The 17,233-nt window shown below is 50.9% G+C and overlaps 1 protein-coding gene across 8 annotated transcripts in view; it reads left to right on the top strand.

Annotated features, from left to right (window-relative positions):
- Positions 1 to 16,288, top strand: part of L3MBTL1 (L3MBTL histone methyl-lysine binding protein 1) — a 28,737-nt gene extending 12,449 nt beyond the window's left edge. For 4 of the 8 annotated variants that reach the window (XM_071759581.1, XM_071759579.1, XM_071759580.1 and 1 more), the window contains 16 exons: positions 961 to 1,052; positions 1,697 to 1,801; positions 2,628 to 2,763; positions 3,246 to 3,346; positions 4,394 to 4,545; positions 5,214 to 5,290; positions 5,744 to 5,829; positions 6,407 to 6,517; positions 6,785 to 6,899; positions 7,134 to 7,233; positions 8,470 to 8,667; positions 8,854 to 8,883; positions 8,987 to 9,033; positions 9,953 to 10,110; positions 10,927 to 10,989; positions 11,914 to 16,288. In XM_071759581.1, the coding sequence (XP_071615682.1) occupies positions 961 to 1,052; positions 1,697 to 1,801; positions 2,628 to 2,763; positions 3,246 to 3,346; positions 4,394 to 4,545; positions 5,214 to 5,290; positions 5,744 to 5,829; positions 6,407 to 6,517; positions 6,785 to 6,899; positions 7,134 to 7,233; positions 8,470 to 8,667; positions 8,854 to 8,883; positions 8,987 to 9,033; positions 9,953 to 10,110; positions 10,927 to 10,989; positions 11,914 to 12,048 (1,706 nt within the window). In that variant the 3' untranslated portion in view covers positions 12,049 to 16,288. The remainder of the gene's footprint in view (positions 1 to 960; positions 1,053 to 1,696; positions 1,802 to 2,627; positions 2,764 to 3,245; positions 3,347 to 4,393; positions 4,546 to 5,213; positions 5,291 to 5,743; positions 5,830 to 6,406; positions 6,518 to 6,784; positions 6,900 to 7,133; positions 7,234 to 8,469; positions 8,668 to 8,853; positions 8,884 to 8,986; positions 9,034 to 9,952; positions 10,111 to 10,926; positions 10,990 to 11,913) is intronic. The other 4 variants (XM_071759582.1, XM_071759586.1, XM_071759587.1 and 1 more) reach the window with 4 other exon arrangements.
- Positions 16,289 to 17,233: the final 945 nt, after the last annotated feature.

The raw sequence follows: 17,233 nt of genomic DNA, 5'->3' as shown, positions 1-17,233 counted from the left end.
ATTAGTGAAGCATCAAAGTTAGTAACCTTGCTCACTGAAGCTGAGCTTTAATCTCTTCCACAAGTTCCTATTTTTTCCATCTCCATCTCCCCTAAGCCCAAGGGAGGAAGCAGTTGGTCTGGTTTGCCCCTGCATTTCTGGCCTACCCTACTATGGCTGTCTGCTATGGCTGACCTGTAGCTCTGAATTACTCAGAGCTGGAATAAGCAAAGCACTCCTGAAGCCCCTTCAGGTGTCATGAAACAGGGAGAGAAAGTGGATGTAGAGCAAAAGACCTGGCTTGTCCCTTGTGTGCTTCAGGCACACAGAGGGGTCCAAAGGCATGAAGGATCACCTCCCTGCCTGTGAAGAGACAGTGCTATCTTCTTTCTGTGAATACCATAAGGGCAAACATATCTCTAGGGCATCAGAAGAGCTCTAAGAGGAGCTCAGGTGATTGTCTCAGAGGTGAGGATAGCAGAGGTTGTACTTCTAGAATGGTGGTAGGAAGTGAGCTCATGTGTCTGGCTGGGAGTCCTTTGCAAGTGGCAGTGATTCCCAGACCTCTGGATGGATCCTGCTGGCTGTCACAAATCCATCTGTGCTGTGGTCATATCACATGTACTGGCTGGAGGAGGACGGGTTGCAGAGGTGTCTTGATGCTTTGCACAGGATGGCTTGTCCCTTAGGTGCTTCCCTAGAGCACTGTACAGCAGGAGAGAACATTTGGGTCGTGAGGACCCACGTGTGAGAGGTGGCCTCTTATCTCTGTCCCTCAGACAGCCATCCAGGTTTGCTGGAGAAGGGGCCCTGGTAGGACAGTGCTGAGTTTTGCAGGGGTGCAGGACTGTGCATGGTAGCTGGATGTGGTGTCAGTGGGACCTCTGTGCTCGCCTGCCCCCTGCACTGTTCAAGGCAGGGACAGGGGCTGGAGCAGACCCTCAGCAGCACCTCTTGTGTGTGCGTTTGTGCTGCGCTCAGGTGCCAGTGAGGAGAAGAAAGAAGGCTGGTCTTGGGCGTCCTACTTGGAGGAGCAGAAAGCTGTTGCTGCCCCTTTAGATCTCTTCCAGGATGTGAGTTGGGATTTTCCTGTCTTTTCCCCTCTTCGATCTTCTCTTTTCTTTCCCTTTTTTTTCCCCCCCCACCCCTCCTGCCTTTCCTCTCTTCCTCGCTTCCCTGTTTTGCGGGACTCTGAGTGGTAAGCAAACTCCCACCTTCACTTGGGAGGTTACTAATCAGCTTCCAGTTTTAATTTGCCTGGAGTCCCATTCCCCAGCAGGGTGCCATTCCCCATTCCAAGCATCCACGTTTGCCTAGGACACCTCTGTGGCTCTGGCAGGGTGGTGGAGCCTTTCCATCCCTTCCTCAAAGCCAAGTGTGGGCTCTCCTGAGGCCATGTTGTGTTGCACCCTTGCTCCCAAGCATTTGATTGCCAGGGTGGCAAGAGGAACTAGGCCCATGCCCTACACTCCCTGGTTGCAGGTCTCAGCCCAGGGGACACCCTGCTCTGCCAGTAGCAAGAGATGCACACCCACAAGGAGGTGAAAGAATGTGTTTTTCTACAGCAAAAGAATTACCATTTGGATGATAACATAACCTGTAGCCCACAATCTCCTGGTCCCAGCAGCTCCCATTGCCTGATGGTTGCTCCTTGGGATGGTTCTAGACCCAGCTACCTGTGTCATTTTTTACATTGTAGTTTAATTTTTCTTTCCAGTACCAAGTAGCTTCCCAGCGCAAGAATGGCTTTAAAGTGGGGATGAAGCTGGAGGGAATTGATCCACAACACCCGTCCATGTACTTTATTTTAACAGTGGCTGAGGTAAGGTCCTGTGTTTCTTGGTTCTTTCTCACACCCATACAGAGACTCTGTGGGAGTGGAGGTCCCTCCAGCTGGCCCCGAGAGGAGAAGGGCTTTTGGCCTGTGCCTGCATGTCTGTACATGAGATAAGCTGCTGCTCCAGCACCTTGGTCAAGCAAATAAGGAGTTTCCTTCCAGTTCTCAGGGGCAGGAGACAGTGCTGTGGGGCAGCTGTCATGCTCCAGCCCAGCTGGTCTCACAATCACCCTGACACAGCAGGGCCATGGTGGGAAAGAGTGATGATGGCATGGTTTATTATCTTTGGGCTGATGCCCCTCAGACAGGTCTGAGCCCTTGAGATGGAGGAGGTGGAGGAATCTACCTGCTCTTTCTTGTGTCTGTGGAGAACTTCTGTCTGTGAGGCTCTCTGCTCACCTGTGTTGCAGTTGACCCAGCCTTGCCTCCCAATGCTCCCTAGGCAGCCATGGACCAGTTCTTGCTGGTGAAGAGATTTTACCAAAGCAGCATGGCATTTAGCCAAAATCCCTGCACCAGCATCTCCTCCAGGTGCAGAAAAGGGAATCCTTGCACTTGCTGGACACAGGCAGGTGCCCCACCATGGCATCTCACTCACCAGCCTGAACATCTCAGTGCTGGCTTGTGGTGGCCTTGTTCTTTCAGGACTGGCATGTGCCTTCCCATTTGGGCACTGGCCTGTGATTGGCTGCAGGCTTCCCTGAGTGCTATGTTGAGATTTTGGAGGGGAGGGGAGGTGGGTGCACTGCTAAGGCAGGGACAGCAGGAGGTTTCCATGGTCCTTTCCCTCCCCTGCCCTCCTTGCTGGTAGGTGTGCGGTTACCGGATGCGGCTCCACTTTGATGGCTATTCTGAGTGCCATGATTTCTGGCTGAATGCTGACTCCCCTGACATCCACCCCGCTGGCTGGTTTGAGGAGACAGGGCACAAACTCCAGCCCCCAAAAGGTAAGGAGTTGGTGAATCTCAGTTGGTGGGTCTGGTTGAAATAGGGGCATGAGTAGTGTGGCTCCACGGTGCCCAGGAAGCGATGCTGGGGTTCCACAAGAGAACCTTTCATGCTCCCACCACACTGAAGGTCTCTGCTTGCTCACAGTTTGGGACAAAGCCCTATAACCCTGGATGTCCCAGTGCCAGCCTGGAACCAGCAGCCATGCCCCAGGGCAGGTGGGACTGATGCTCTCTGTGGAGGAGCTAACTCTGGATTTCCACTCCACTGTTAATATTTCTCAGCACCCCTTCAAAATGACCCAGTGGGTTTGGCTGATCAGCCACAGGCTTTGGGTTTCCCAAGGAGGCTGTAGACCCCATCCACCCACAGCAGGACACTCCTGACAGGCAGGACATTCCTGACATGGTCAGGAATGGCTCAGCCCCATGAGCTCTTGGCTGCTCTTAGTGAACTCATTGCTCTCATTTCTCTTCCTGAGGGGTTGTAGGTTATAAGGAAGAAGAATTCAGCTGGACAAACTACCTGAAGATAACTAAGGCTCAGGCAGCTCCTAAGCACCTCTTCATGGTCCAGAACACTGTGAGTAGCAGCTTCTCCTTCCCACCATAGCCTGCAGGTTCAGGTGTGACTTCTGCCCGTCCAGCTGAGCAGAATGCTTCCACCAGTGCTGGGCTTTCCTCTGTCCACACTCAAGCACTTCTCAAGCCCAGGAGGGCCAGGAGAGGGTACTGCTGGCATTGCTTAATGAGTTGTGGCATGCTTTGCTGCTGAAGATTTGCAGCTTGGACACTAGTTTGATGTGCCCAAAATTGACACTGGTCTAATTCACTGTTTCTTCAAGGTTAGTCTCATGGACTAATCTGTTGCAAAAGTGCTGGTGAGGGGAAGTAACAGCTACTTTCAACAATTACTTTGCCAAAATCCCTCAGTTAATATTTCATAGGTATAATTAATTTTCTGTGTGTGTCTTCATTGTTTCTGTCTTTCCCTTTATTTTTTTTTGTGGCATTTTTTTCATGAGTAAGGAAGTGGAAATAAAGCGAAGTGGAAAATGCTGATGGTGTCTGTCAGCTACAGAGGAAACTCAGCCTACTGATAAATCATCTTTTCCAAGTTATTTATTGTGTCTAAACCCTGCTGTTCTTTGCTGCAGCATTTCTAGTGCTTGAGATGCAGTGTTTTGTACAGATTTGGGATCAAAAAAATAAAGGCAAGGTGAGGATGAAGGGCCCCATCCCAGCTCCTTCCTCCCAAGCCTAGGGCACTTGTTGCTGCTCACACTGGAGGAGTGTGCCAACAAGTGTTATGTGCCAAATCTGAATCAGTGTGAGCCGGAGGCTTTTTTTTCTCTTGGAAGTTACTGCTTATAGAAGATCCTGGAGATCTGAAGATTTCTTTTCCTCTTTCTTTTTGTGGCCAAGCTGAGTTACCTGCTTCCTCTTCTCTTGCCTGCACAGCAGGGCACTGCCCTTCTCCCATCCTAAGTGGTTTTGGGCCTGTCTGGACACCAGGGAGGGTCTGGTTTTGGGAGGGTTTGGGCAGGTGCCTTCTTGCAGCAGGCAAGGGAAGCTGTGAGGAGGGTGATGGGACTGTGACTGAAAGAAACCTGTCCCTTTCTCCTGCCAGCACGAGGCTTCCCCAGGCTTTGAAGTGGGCATGAAGCTTGAAGCTGTGGACCGCATGAACCCTTCCCTCATATGTGTTGCCACGGTGACTGATGTGGTGGACAATCGATTTTTGGTGCACTTTGACAACTGGGATGATACTTATGACTACTGGTAAGTGCACAGATGCTGCTGGGGTGCCAGTGCTGGGCAAACAGGCTGCCATTGCTTCAGCATGAGTGGTGGAGAGCTTGGGAAAGCATGAGATGGTCCCAGCACTTTGCTGCAGATAGGCCACTAGTGGTCCAGTGAGGCAGAGGGTCACTCCCCTGTGCTGGAGGACAAACCTTTGCCTCTTATATGTCAAGTTCTGGGACACTGCCATGGTCCTATAGTTATTGTGGGGCAAAGACAGACATTATGGTATGCTGTGGGCTTGCACTAAAACCCACTTGGGAGATGGAGCCACCTGCATTGCAGATACTGAAGTTCTGATCTTAAAAGGAGCTCCAGCATCTCTAGGCAGAGGACTGTGGCCAGGCTGGGGAGGTGTTCCAGTTGAAGGCTGATTAAGGCCAATTAAAATGGGTGGTCAGCATAGTGAGGGTCCTGAGAGCAGTTCTGTTTCCTTTGTGGCTGGAGCCCTCTTATCTCTTTTGGCCCAAAGACCTGCAGGACTGCAGAGATTTTTGTCCCTGGCTGCTCCTTGGCTCCTGAAGCTGGTGGTGCATATCTGTGGGGTGCAGCCAAGTGACCTCTCCTGGGGCCCTACAACCTGTGCTGTCTGACAGGGATGAGCTGGGTATCTCAGCCCTGTGTAAGAGTTTGGGTATATTTTCTAGGTGTGACCCCAGCAGTCCATACATCCACCCAGTTGGATGGTGTCAGGAGCATGGCAAACCCCTCACACCTCCTCAAGGTGAGTCAGTGATGCGGGAGCACGGCCAGCACTAAGGTGTCCCCTGGGGGACAGGCTTTCCAGGGTGGCATTGCAGGCACAAACCCCATGACCTTTGCTTGTCTGCAGACCCAGGCAGTTTCCTTCAGCCAGGGAGGCAGCAGCATGCTCCTACTGAGGCTTCTGTACCCATGTTCAGGTCCAGCATGGTTCTGCTGTACCCATGTTCAGGCCGAGTGGACACACAAGGAGGACTAAAGCTGTCTGTATAGGCCCAGATGTTTCTTCTTCCTTGTACCCTGGGTTTGGTTTTTTTTTTCATTATTGTCTGTGAGAAAATTGTAACACTTCTTGATGTCTCTCAGGTTCCCATGTGCCTGGCACAGACTAGGTCCTTCAAGGCAGTTGGACATTCTGGGGTACTTGCCATCTTCCTGCAGGCATGTCTCACCTTCTGCAACTTCCCCCTCCTAGATTATCCTGACCCTGACAACTTCACCTGGGAAAAGTACTTACAGGAAACTGGAGCATCTGCTGTCCCAAGCTGGGCCTTTAAAGTGGTGAGTGCCACATCATCTGCTTGATTGTGCCTGGGGAGGAATTTGGTTTTTCTCCATCGTTAGGTCTTTGCTTTTATTAAGTCAAGTGATGTTCAGTATGCTCCTGCCACAGGCCTGGGGTTTGGATCCACAATCAGAGTTCAGAAGTCAGGGCTGTGACAGCTGTCCTGGGCAAAGATTTCAAAACTAGGAAAAGTGGGAAGTGTGACCATCCACTCATCTAGATGGACACCATGTGGTGTGAGATATTTTAGGCGTGCATGATGGTTGTTTTCACCAGCTGCAGCAACAGCAGCTGTGTCCAGCCAAGTGTGGCTGCAATGTAGATCCCCCAAATGTATCTTAGGAACCTTCTTCCCCTGGGCACAACTTTCCCATCTTGTTAAAACAGCTCAGGTTTGGGGACCTGTGCTTGCTCTCTCCTATTGCCACTGTGATCTGGGATGGCTCTTACCTGTTCAGACAAGAGCTGGGAGTTGGGCTTGAGGAGCACACACTGCTTGCAAAGCTGTTGAGGGGCATGGGAGCCTGAAGCTTGGCCCTGTTCCCTGCTGACCTGGGTTCTTCCTGGCCCCAGCGCCCACCCCACGGCTTCCTGGTCAACATGAAGCTGGAAGTAGTGGACAGGAGGACTCCTTCCTTCATCCGCGTGGCCAGTGTGGAGGATGTGGAAGATCACAGGATAAAGGTGGGTGCTGGTGTCTTGATGCTGAGCCTGTCCAGGCACTATGCTCCTGCTCTTCCCAACTTGCTGCCAGTTGCAGTGGCAAAGCATGTGAAAGCACACTGTGCTGAGCATAGCAAGTCCCAGTGCCTGGCTACAGGAGTGGAGGAGAGCCTTGTGCTGCTGCATTTCAGCTCTACCTGGCTGCTTCTTGTCATCTTGGAGGGCTCCAGAGCTCTTCAGGGAGGTGGCCTGAAGTTTGAAGGGTGACCTCTCTACTTGTCTCCTTAGATCCATTTTGATGGCTGGAGCCATGTCTATGATTTCTGGATTGATGTGGACCACCCAGATATCCATCCCATAGGCTGGTGCTCAAAAACAGGACACCCCCTGCAGCCTCCTCTCAGTAAGTCCCATGCCTGGGTCTGGCTCTCATACTAGGGACAGCCATCCCCACTGTCACTGCCACCTGACCATGCACAGAAATCAGGAGGGCAGGCCCTGGATGAGCAGGGAAGAAGTACTTGGTCTGTTGGAAAAGGCCTCCCTGTTTGGCTCAGTTAGGGAGCCCAGAGCCCTTGCTGTAGTAGAGTCTGGGGCTGTAGTCATGACAATCTTTCTCCTATTTCTCCTTGTCTAGGGCCAAAGGAACCAGCCTCCTCTGCCCATGGGGGATGCCCAACCCTGGGCTGCAAGAGCATCCCTCACACCAAGAGCTCCAAGTACAGCTTTCACCATAGGTGAGTTCCCCAGTGTGGCTCAGAGGGCAGGAGCTTCCCTCCCCTCCTGTGCTGCCACCTGACACTTTCTGCTCTCCTCTGCACCCACCAGCAACCAGCCTCTCCCTAGACCTGCCCCACACCAGGCTCTGTCCCCTGCTTAGGGGCAGCCCTTTGTGTCCCCAGGCCAGGCCCCTGTGGCTGGTGTAACTCCTGTGAGCTCCTGCTCTGCACCTGCCCTGCAGCACCCAGAGCACCTGGGGTGCCCTGTGTGTCCATCTGCCTGTGGGGATGTGTGGGCTGTGTATGGGACAGTGCCTCTAAATTGCTGTTCACTGGTACCAGCTTCAAGGTATGTTCCTCCCCCCCTCATGGATGTGTGTCACTGTAAGGTTGTAAACTGGGAAGTTGTCACAGGTGAGAGTGGAAGGTCTTAAGGTCACTTAAAGGATCACAAAGATACCAAGAAAAGGTGGGTTTTAATTTAGTTTTATGGAAGCACAACTTAACAATTTGATGGCAAGAGTCACTCTGTTGTTTACTATATGGAAAGGACACATAGGGCTGGGGATTGGGTTGTGATTTGGGAGTGATTTGCAGAGGGATCAGGAAAAAGAATGAGGAAGGCCCTCCTGCTGAGTCAACAGGGTCAGAGTGGAGTCCCTTGCTCTCTAAATTCCTCAGAGGAGTCTGGGTGCAGCCTGATCCACTCCTAGACCCAGACTTGGTCAACAGTTCATGTCTAAAGAGCTTAGTTGTAGGGATTTTGGTGTGGTGTTTTAACACTTAATTATGCGTCTGGTGTGATTTGAAATAGCAGTAAATTAAGATTGATTAACACTGTTAAAATCAGAAAATCAGATTATATGGTTTTCTAATAACTTAATCAGTATTCACAAATTTGTAATAATCAATGAAGTTAAATTAAAGACCTGACAAAGTTTCTAAACTAGACTGTGGACAGACATAAAAAAATAGGGTTTGAGCTGTTGACATGTTAAATTTTTGTACCTAGTTTGGAAAAGAAGTTGAACTTATCCCCCCAGTTAGCCAGTGGAGTCAAATAGTCTGGCTATAGATATAATTTGATTTTCCCCCATAACTAAGAGGCCAGTGACTTACTCTTCTCAGTCAGGTGAACCCATGTTCAAACCCCCTTTGCCTCCTGTGCTCAGGGGTGGAAGGGTGGCCCTGCTGGTTTGTTCCCTGCTGCTGCTCTGAGCTGGCTCCGACTCTTGCCTCCCCTCTCTTCTCTAGGAAATGCCCCACACCAGGCTGTGATGGGTCAGGACATGTCACTGGGAGGTTCACAGCCCATTACTGCCTCTCAGGGTGCCCTCTGGCAGAGAAGAACCAGGGCAGGCTTAAGGCAGACTTGTCTGACACCGAGGCCTCAACTCGCAAGAGGAACCTGATCGGCTTCCCGCAGCGGAAGAAATCTCGGCACCATGGGAGGTAGGGACAAGCCTGGGGAGCTCCGTGCTGCAGCACAGGGCCCTGTGCCACAGCTGCCAGCACTGGGAGGGATGGCCAAGCCAGAGAGGCTCCCTGACCACAGAGGAGCATGGTTGCTGGTTGTCTGTCCTTTCAGCTCTGTTGAGCACCTCTTTCCGTTTTTCATCTCATGTTTTGTGTCTTTAGCTGTCAACCCTTTGGGTCAGGGTCCAAGAGGTAATCCTTGCTCCCACTGCCAAGGCATTGCTCTGTGCAATGTGGAGGAGGGCTCTCGGGCCAGTCCCAACCCAGTTGTAAATCAGTCTTACTGTCTCTTTAGAGGGCGACCTCCAAAGTACCGGAAAATCCAGCAGGAAGACTTCCAAAGTAAGTGCCATCCTCTGCCATGGTGTCATCGTTGGGACAGGGCCCCAGGAGAAGGGGTGGTGGCTGTTGGAGGCAGGTTGCTCTTGGCTCACTCAGACTTCACACAGGTCATCACCAGTAAGGAGCTTGTGGCTGACTTCCCAAGTTGACCATCTGACAGGGAACGTCCTTGACACCCACCACAGCCCTGCTAGGTCCTTTGTCATGTGTCTTGTTTTATGTCTGTGAATCTCCAAGTCCTTTGGGGCAGGGAAGTAGGTTTATCTTTCTATGGCAGTGCGTTTCCCCTGGCACTTCATCCTCTTCAGACAAGGCTGCTGTGCCTTTAACCTGTGGCTTCCCTACTGCAAAATATCAGAGTGGCTCCAAATTATCATTTCAGTGTAGAAGCTGGTACTGAACAGTTTGCATAGTGTGTAGTTCTGCTGACATTTATTCCAGCCAGTATCTATTTTCCCATTTTACCAAGCTGTCCTGATGCTTACCCCAGTGCCAGAGGGTGAATGAAGAGGATCTCTTCTTGGGAGCTATCCTTGACTCCTTGGAGTAGAGAACAGGGAAAGAACTTGGTTAAAAATGTAAAAGGAGCAGAATTATATGGGATAGCATTCTGGTGTGAAATTTCACACTGAAATCTAGTTCAGTATGGAAAATTAATGACTGAAGGTGAACAATGCAATGAACAAGGCAAATCCAAGCCTGTCTCTAAATTTCTTCCCCTGCCATCCCGAGTCCCCCCAAACTTGGGTACACAGATATCCTCTTAATTCAAAGAACAGTCACTAGCTGCTGATACCTTGACCATCTGCTGCCAGCCCTGAGCCCTCCCCTGTATAGAACCTTCTCCAAAACTTATAGGATAGGCTTGAGACGTTCTTATCCACCTGCTTGGTATCACATCTTGTGTTTTTGTTGCCAGCTATTTCTTCAGATGGAATGCACCAGTCACTCTTCATGTCTGCCCTCTCTGCCCACCCTGACCGCTCCCTCTCACTTTGCTGGGAACAGCACTGCAAACTCCTGCCAGGGGTGGCTGGCATCACAGCAACTACAGTGGCCAAGTGGACTATTGATGAGGTAAGATGGTTTTGGAGACTGTGCACTAGTTCCTAACCCACTGGCGTGGCTGGGAGCAGTCCACCTGGCTGTGCAGTGCCATGGTGCCTCGCAGCACATGCAGAGGTGCTTCAGCAGCTACTTCCCTGGGATAAGTAAAAAGATGGACTGCTGGACATGGTTGTGGAGCACTGTGTGTGGACAGCTGCCAGATGTGAGCTCAGGGAAGCACATGCAGAACTACTAGGTTCTTGCTTGTCTTGAATGTTGTAACACTAGCCCAGGGCAATCAGAGAAGGCAAACAGCAGTCTCTTCATTTAGCATGTTACAGTTTTCCAAGTAAGTCAGTTTTATCTTTGCCAAGTTAATACTCTGCAGATAAGAAGCTGCTTCCCTGTTTCTCTGAAAAAGAAATCTTTACCTCACATTCTTCATCATCACCTTCTGTCACTTTCTTGGACATCTGCAGTAGCCCCTCTTAAGGCCTGGCTAGCTGGAACTCTGGCATCTGCCCCAGCAGCCAGGGCTTGCCTGATTTCCCTGTCACCCTCCTGTGTGCCCTGCCCCTCAGCAGGAATCATTTTGTTGTGCTGGAGATGGCTTGTTGAAGATGAAATTGTTGCAGCATTGGCTACTTTGGGGCTGGAGTAGGCCAGCACCTGGCCAAGGGTGATCTCAAGGGTGGGAGGGTGCTGCAGCTGCAGCCTTTGCCATGACAGCCTTATGCCATCTGACAGGGTGCAGAATGCCTCTGTGAAGGGAAAGATGTGAGTTTATGGGGGTCTCCAGCTAGAAACATTGCTTCTGCCTTGACATTTTTCTCTGTTTATTCCAAGGTCTTTAGCTTTGTTCAGACCCTGACGGGTTGCGAGGACCAAGCCAAGCTCTTCAAGGATGAGGTGAGAAGGGCTGGAGGATGAGTGCAAGTGGCCAAGGACAGCTCTTTGTCTACAGGGCAGGGAAGAACTGGCCAGTGGCCTCCCTGCAGTAGATTGCTGTTGAATGTTGAGATCATGTCTGGTACCTGGCAGCCACCCCACCCTGCAGCCCCCCTACATTCGGGTGTGCAGCTGTCTGCTTGTGCAGATTCAGGGGCAGGCAGGCAGCTTCTGAGGAGCTGTGCTGCCCTGTTCTCCCAGCATGGGGAGGGAGGGACCCCTCTGAGGAGGTGAGAGCAGGAGGATGGTGCTACAGCACCTCCTGAGGGAAGCTTCTCACTCGTTCATCCTTCTCCACCTGCATCCTGTCAGCAGCACAGCAGTCACTGCAGTCTGTCTATCAGGCAGCTTCATTGTTTTTAGACTTCTCTGTGGACAGACGTGCAGAGGAGCTGCTCTTTGTCTTGCACAGCACACCCAGGCTGGTTCTAGGCACACGGGGTACAGCAAGTATTCCAGCCTGTTAGGAAATGACCCCTGTGTTTTACAGGTGTGCAGGCCTGCAAAGCTGGGCTGGGCTCAACTTTCACCCATGCCATGCTGGGACTAGAGCAGGGAGTGGGTGGGTGTTTGCCCAGAGCAGGTTGCCTGCTGACTGTGCCCATTGCACTCTGGGTCAGAAGCCTGCACTGGCTGCAGTGGGAGCCCCTGGGGTGAGCCCTGGAAGGGCCTTTCTCCATCTCTGCCCTGTTCAGGGCATGTAAGCTCCCATCTCTGGCTTATCTGGGGCAGTATGGAGGTCCTGTGTGTGGCCCTTGTCCTGCTCCTTGGGATGAGGGTGAGTGCAGCTCTGCATATCCTCAGGTTGAGCCCGTGCTGGCTGTCCCTAGAAAGTCACAGCCTGGGTTTTGGGTGAAGTGCCTTTGTCCCTGCTCTCCTCTCCAGATGATTGATGGCGAGGCGTTCCTCTTGCTGACACAGGCGGACATCGTCAAGATCATGAGTGTCAAGCTGGGTCCAGCACTCAAGATCTACAATGCCATCCTCATGTTCAAAAATGCTGATGACACCTTAAAGTGACTTTTCTTGGCCTGATCGGGACTCTGCACTGGTGCTGCCAAACTCTTTGGCCAAGACAGCAATTCCCCCCCAACTGACCACAGCTTGTCATGTCCTGCTCATGTCCTCTCAGATGCCACATCTCTGGTCTCCCACTGGTCCATCTCCCATCCACTCCACACTGCCTTTCTCCTCCAGCGCTGGGTACAGGCTGACCCCAGACCTTGGGGACAGCTGCAAGGACAGAAGGTGGATGTGGGACTAGCCTGATCCAGTGTGACAGCTGCCCTCTGCATCCTGCTGTGGCTGCACTGATCCAGGGATGCATAGCGAGGGACAGGGGAGCAATGCAGAGGGTGTGGAAGCTGGTGGCTGACACCATTTTTCATGTCACTCAAATAAGTGAAGGGACTGACTGCCTGCACATGTGCTTGCACCCATATAAAGTTTGAGATTTAATTTCCTCAGCAGGTGAGAGATTTTTTTTTTTCACCTCAATGTCCTCTGGAGGCACTTATGTTAACATAGATGCCCAGGGATGATATTTAGGAGCTTTTGCTCACTTTGCCTTTTTCTCTAATTCTTTCTCATTTAAGGCCAGATGATTACTTGGCTTTGTCCCTTCACCACACTGAGTCAGTGGCCCACGTTTTGCCCTTTCCAGGGACCAATGTATCCCAGTTGCTACTCTGCCAGGATCTGTGCTTTATTCATCTTTACTGTAATACAGAAGCCCAAGGGCAGCAATGGGCCAGTGCTGGGTGGGGTGCAGGACAAGTTCCATTTCCTCTTGCACTTGTTGTTTTGGCTGGCACATCCCTGGGAGAAAGGATGCTTGATTAACTTGTTCCCCTTGCAGCAATTAAAAAATCCTCTGCAAAGGAGAGTCAGGCCCTCTTTGGTCCACATATCAGGAGCAAGGTCCTTTTTAGAATGGAGACAGCTGCCAAGCACAAGAAGCATCCATGCTCCATAGGCAGATCCACAGCTCAATTCTAAAGGTGTTCCTGAGTTGGTTGACTCATTCCTGCTGAGCTGCCTTCTCCCCCTTTATTGCCCTTGCAAGGCCACCAGGTTTTTCTGCCTGGTGAGCAGGATCTTCTGCTGACTTTGAATTCCCTGCCTGCAGAGGTAAAAGACATTCAGCAGCTAACTGTGGTTTTGTTTGGGGGTTTTTCTGTCTTTTTAGTAGTTCAGCACCATTTCAACAAGGGTGCAGGCACTTTGGGAATTCCCATGTAATGCTGTCCCTTGTAACAGAGGAAAAGCTGAATAAGCTGGGACTCCAGAGCCAGGAAAGTCAACATGCTGAGGGCTCCTGGCAAAGTCACAGGCAGCTTCTGATAGTCCCCATGTCCCCTGGCAGCATCCACACCACTCTCACTGTGGTCTGTCACCTTCCTGTGTATGGTTGATGTGGGTGCTGTTGGTGTGCTGGTGTGACAGAACAGTTCTGGAGGACTGCCACCTGTCCCAAGGGCTCTCCATATCCGCAGTGATGTGACCAGGTGCTGTGTCCACTTCCTTTCCAGTTCCCAAGAGTAACATTAACATACCAGTAGCAAAACAATTTTTCCCCTTTTCCAGTGCCCAAAGATGGGGATGAAGGGATCCTAGCAAGTGCACCAGCGATGTGTCTTGGAGCAGCACTGCCTTGGGAGCCACTGTCACACCTAGGTCACTTTATTCTAGGCTTCCCATGGAAATGTAGCATTTTGACTCCATGTCAAATTGAGTATTTGGGGTCACATTTAACCTGCTCTTGGAACATCTGCTGCTCACTCTTCCTGCAGGACTTGTAACTAGTCTGTGAATTTGTTTTGTCAATGCTTAGGTTTGATTTAGGCAGCTCTCCCTCTTCCTTTTTTATCATCTTCCATCTCTTCAAGCACTGCAGTGTGGCCAGCTGTGGAGAAAGGGGGAGTGGGAAGCAACAGCCGTGTCCCTGAGTCCCATAATTACTCCACAAGTCACCCTTGATCCACAGTAAATGGCCCTGAAGTTGGCCTCATAACTTGATGAAGTCTCCGGGCCACTGTGTGCTGGGGGAGAAGAGGACCCCTGGGACCTTTAGGTGTGAACTGTGCAAATGATGCTGAGACTTCTCCGGGTACCATCTGGGACAGAACAGCTCCCTAGGGCAGGACATGGTTATTGAACACAAAAGGAAACATCTTATGAAAACGTCCTATTTTCATCTGCTCAGTTTCCTCCTGTTGAGAAAGGGACTCAGCACTGTGCCTGGGTGCTGGGAGAGGAGCTGCTGCCCAGGTGTCAGATCTGACATTAGCATGGAGAGCCTTGTTTCTCACAGTGCTTCCCTGGAGAGCAGAGGTGTTGGTGAGCCTGGAAGATCCCTGCTGAAGGGGAAGAGGAGTAATGAGTCAAGCCATGGTTGGCCCACAAACTGGGTACAACCAACACCATTAGCTCTTGCTCTGCTGTTGGATGCAATCAAGCTGTGATCTGCCCTGGCACCAGCAAAACCAGGCAGAGGTGCATGTTCCAGACTGTGACAGCCATGAGCATCAAGAAGAAACAGTGCCCATGGGGCTCTTTTGAGCTCCCAGTAGGAGAGCAGTTGTATCCTGGACCTCAAGTCTCTGCTGGGTCTGAGCTCTGCACAGGGAGCAGCTGCCAGGAAAAGCAGCCTCGCTGCTGTATGGTTGGTGGGAGATGTGAGGTCTCTGTCAGACATGTACCTGCTGTCCTGGCTTGATCACCCTCTGGGGCTGACTGAGCTGTTTGGGTGCAAAGTTTCTGGAGTCATCTGGGTGAGAGAGCTACAGGGTTTGTGGGTGGTCAAGGGCTATTTACTGTTAAAACTTACAACCTTCTTCTGTCCTTTAAAACCAAACCAAACTCAAAGCATTGTGTGTGTACATGTGGATGGGTGTTTTTGAAAGTATCATGACTCCATTTCCCCTACTGTTGGTGTTGTTGCTGTTTTAATGTGGTGGTCTCTGTGGCTGTGGAGGCAGCAAGGTCTAATCCTAGGGTCTCGGGCAATGTGTCCTCCATGAGCAGAAGTTGTCCCTGGTCCCAGCAGGGAACCCAGGAGAAGGAAGACTTTCTGCACCCCTGGCATGTCTGCCGTCTCCACAGAGCAGTAATTGGGAGTCCTCTCTCAGGAAGAGCATCAAAGGCATCTGTGACCAAGGCAGAAGTACCAATATTTTGTTTTTATCCTTTCCCTGCTGCCCAACCAAACTCCTTACAGGTTTATGTCCACTGTCATATCACAAAGAGGCTGGAGAGCACAACAGGCCTGAGTCTGGCCCACAGGTTCTTCTCTGGGGTTTTTCTGAGAAATAACTGCAACTGAAATGTCTGAGTCAATGAAGAATTTTTCAAGGCCAATGTTTTTTCTGTGAAGGCCCCCAAGCCTGCGCTCCTGTCATTCCTGCTGTTGCAGATGGTGTTGGCAGGGCTCAGGTGGAGACACAGGAGATGTCCCAACAGCTCCTCTAGCTGCAGGAGGTGTCTTTGGGGCAGCTGGCCCAAAAGTGTCTTTTGTGCATGGGAGCAGTTAGACACTCAGGAAGGTGCTTTTCCCTCCTTGTGGAAATGGGCATCGTTGTGATGGTGTGGGGCCAAGGTCTCCATGAAAGCAGCCAGCCTGAAGCTCAGCAAGGAGGGTGGTCATGCCTGCCTCTCCAGATCACAGCTGCATACCTCTGCCTTCCTCCTGTGTTTTCCATGTCAACCACGAGTACCTTTAGAAAAGAAACTGTCCAAATTGTCTAGGAGAGTTGAGGGCTTAGGGCAGCTGCTACCTGAAGAGGCAAATCTGGGGATGTGAGTGCAATGAGGGGCATTGGAGAAGGGGGAGCCACGAGAGATGTGATTTGACAATTTCTGCTCCTCTGTTTGTCTCCCAGCCTCCAAGAGGGGACCTTTGGGGCAGAGGAGAGGGAAAGGCCTGAGGGCTGCAGCCTTGTTCCTGTCTTCTAAGCCACCGTTTTGAGGCCTGAGGCTTGGTTGCCCTTGGAGGGAATAAAGGAAGGCTGTGTTTTGGAAGAAGTGTGATTATGATATCGAAAGCTTTTTTGCACTTTTCATTCATTTTGCACTCAGTTTTTTATTTCTTTTTTTCCATGTTTTTGATAATTGCACCTCCTCTTTGTGTTTACATGACAAAAACACTTCTGATGTAGCCAGTGAAACTATTCTGGAACTTTTGTGTCCTGAGTATACAGAGGTTTAAAGGTCCTATATATATAAATTTATAGTTGTATAAAAGTAAATTTATATATATAGATGATGGTGTGATGTGTTTTGTCAGTGTTTTAAAACAATAAATTAATGTGAGCAGTGGAAGCCTGTGCAGCAGGAGACTGGTTATTCAGCCCTGCTGCCTGCCCTGGGGAAGGTCCTTGTCCCTACGGGGGGGGGGGAGACGACAAGAAAACCAAGCTGGGGAGTGGGTGAGGAGGTTGGCTCTGCCTCCAGCCCTCACCATGAGGCTCACCCCAGAGCCCAAAGCCTCCTGAACCCTGTCCAGATAGGGAGGAGTGGGTTATTTATCCCATTGGAGGATCCACTTCAGGATCCCCATGTTCCCTGATGGGTCCCTGTGGCAGCTGGGCCTCACAGAGGCAGGGGACCCTGAGATCACAGTGAGGGGACAGCTTGGCCTTCTATAAGGTCACAATATGGCCTTACATGTTATGTATGGCCCTGAGATCACTATGGGGAGTGGGACTATGACCTAGGACAATATTTATGGCCCCAAGATGCAAAGGGGCAGTATTATAGCCTTACAGAATCATAGAATCCTTAAGGTTGAAAAAGACCTCTTAGAGGATCAAGTCCAACTGTGAACCAAACAGCACCAGGCCAACTAAACCATGTCCTGAAGTGCCCCATCTACACCTTCTCTGAACACCTCCAGGGACAGTGACTCCACCACTTCCCTGGTTCCAATGACTGACCACTCTTTCAGTAAAGAAATTATTCCTAATAAGCTCCCCTGGTAAAACTTGAGGCCATTTCCTCTCATCCTGTCATCTGTTACATGGGATTAGAAACTGACCCCCACCACCTCCCTACAACCTCCTTTTGGGTAATTGTAGAGTGAGAAGGTCTCCCCTCAGCCTTCTGTTCTCCAGACTAAATAATTCCTATTGCCTCAGCTGCTCCTTGGCAGCTCCAGACCCTTCCCTGACTCTATTCCCTCCTCTAAATTCTCACCAGCAGCTCAGGG

This window comes from Heliangelus exortis, chromosome 16 (assembly GCF_036169615.1).
Source record: "Heliangelus exortis chromosome 16, bHelExo1.hap1, whole genome shotgun sequence".
NCBI lineage: Eukaryota > Metazoa > Chordata > Aves > Apodiformes > Trochilidae > Heliangelus > Heliangelus exortis.
This window is presented reverse-complemented; position numbering and strand designations above follow the sequence as displayed.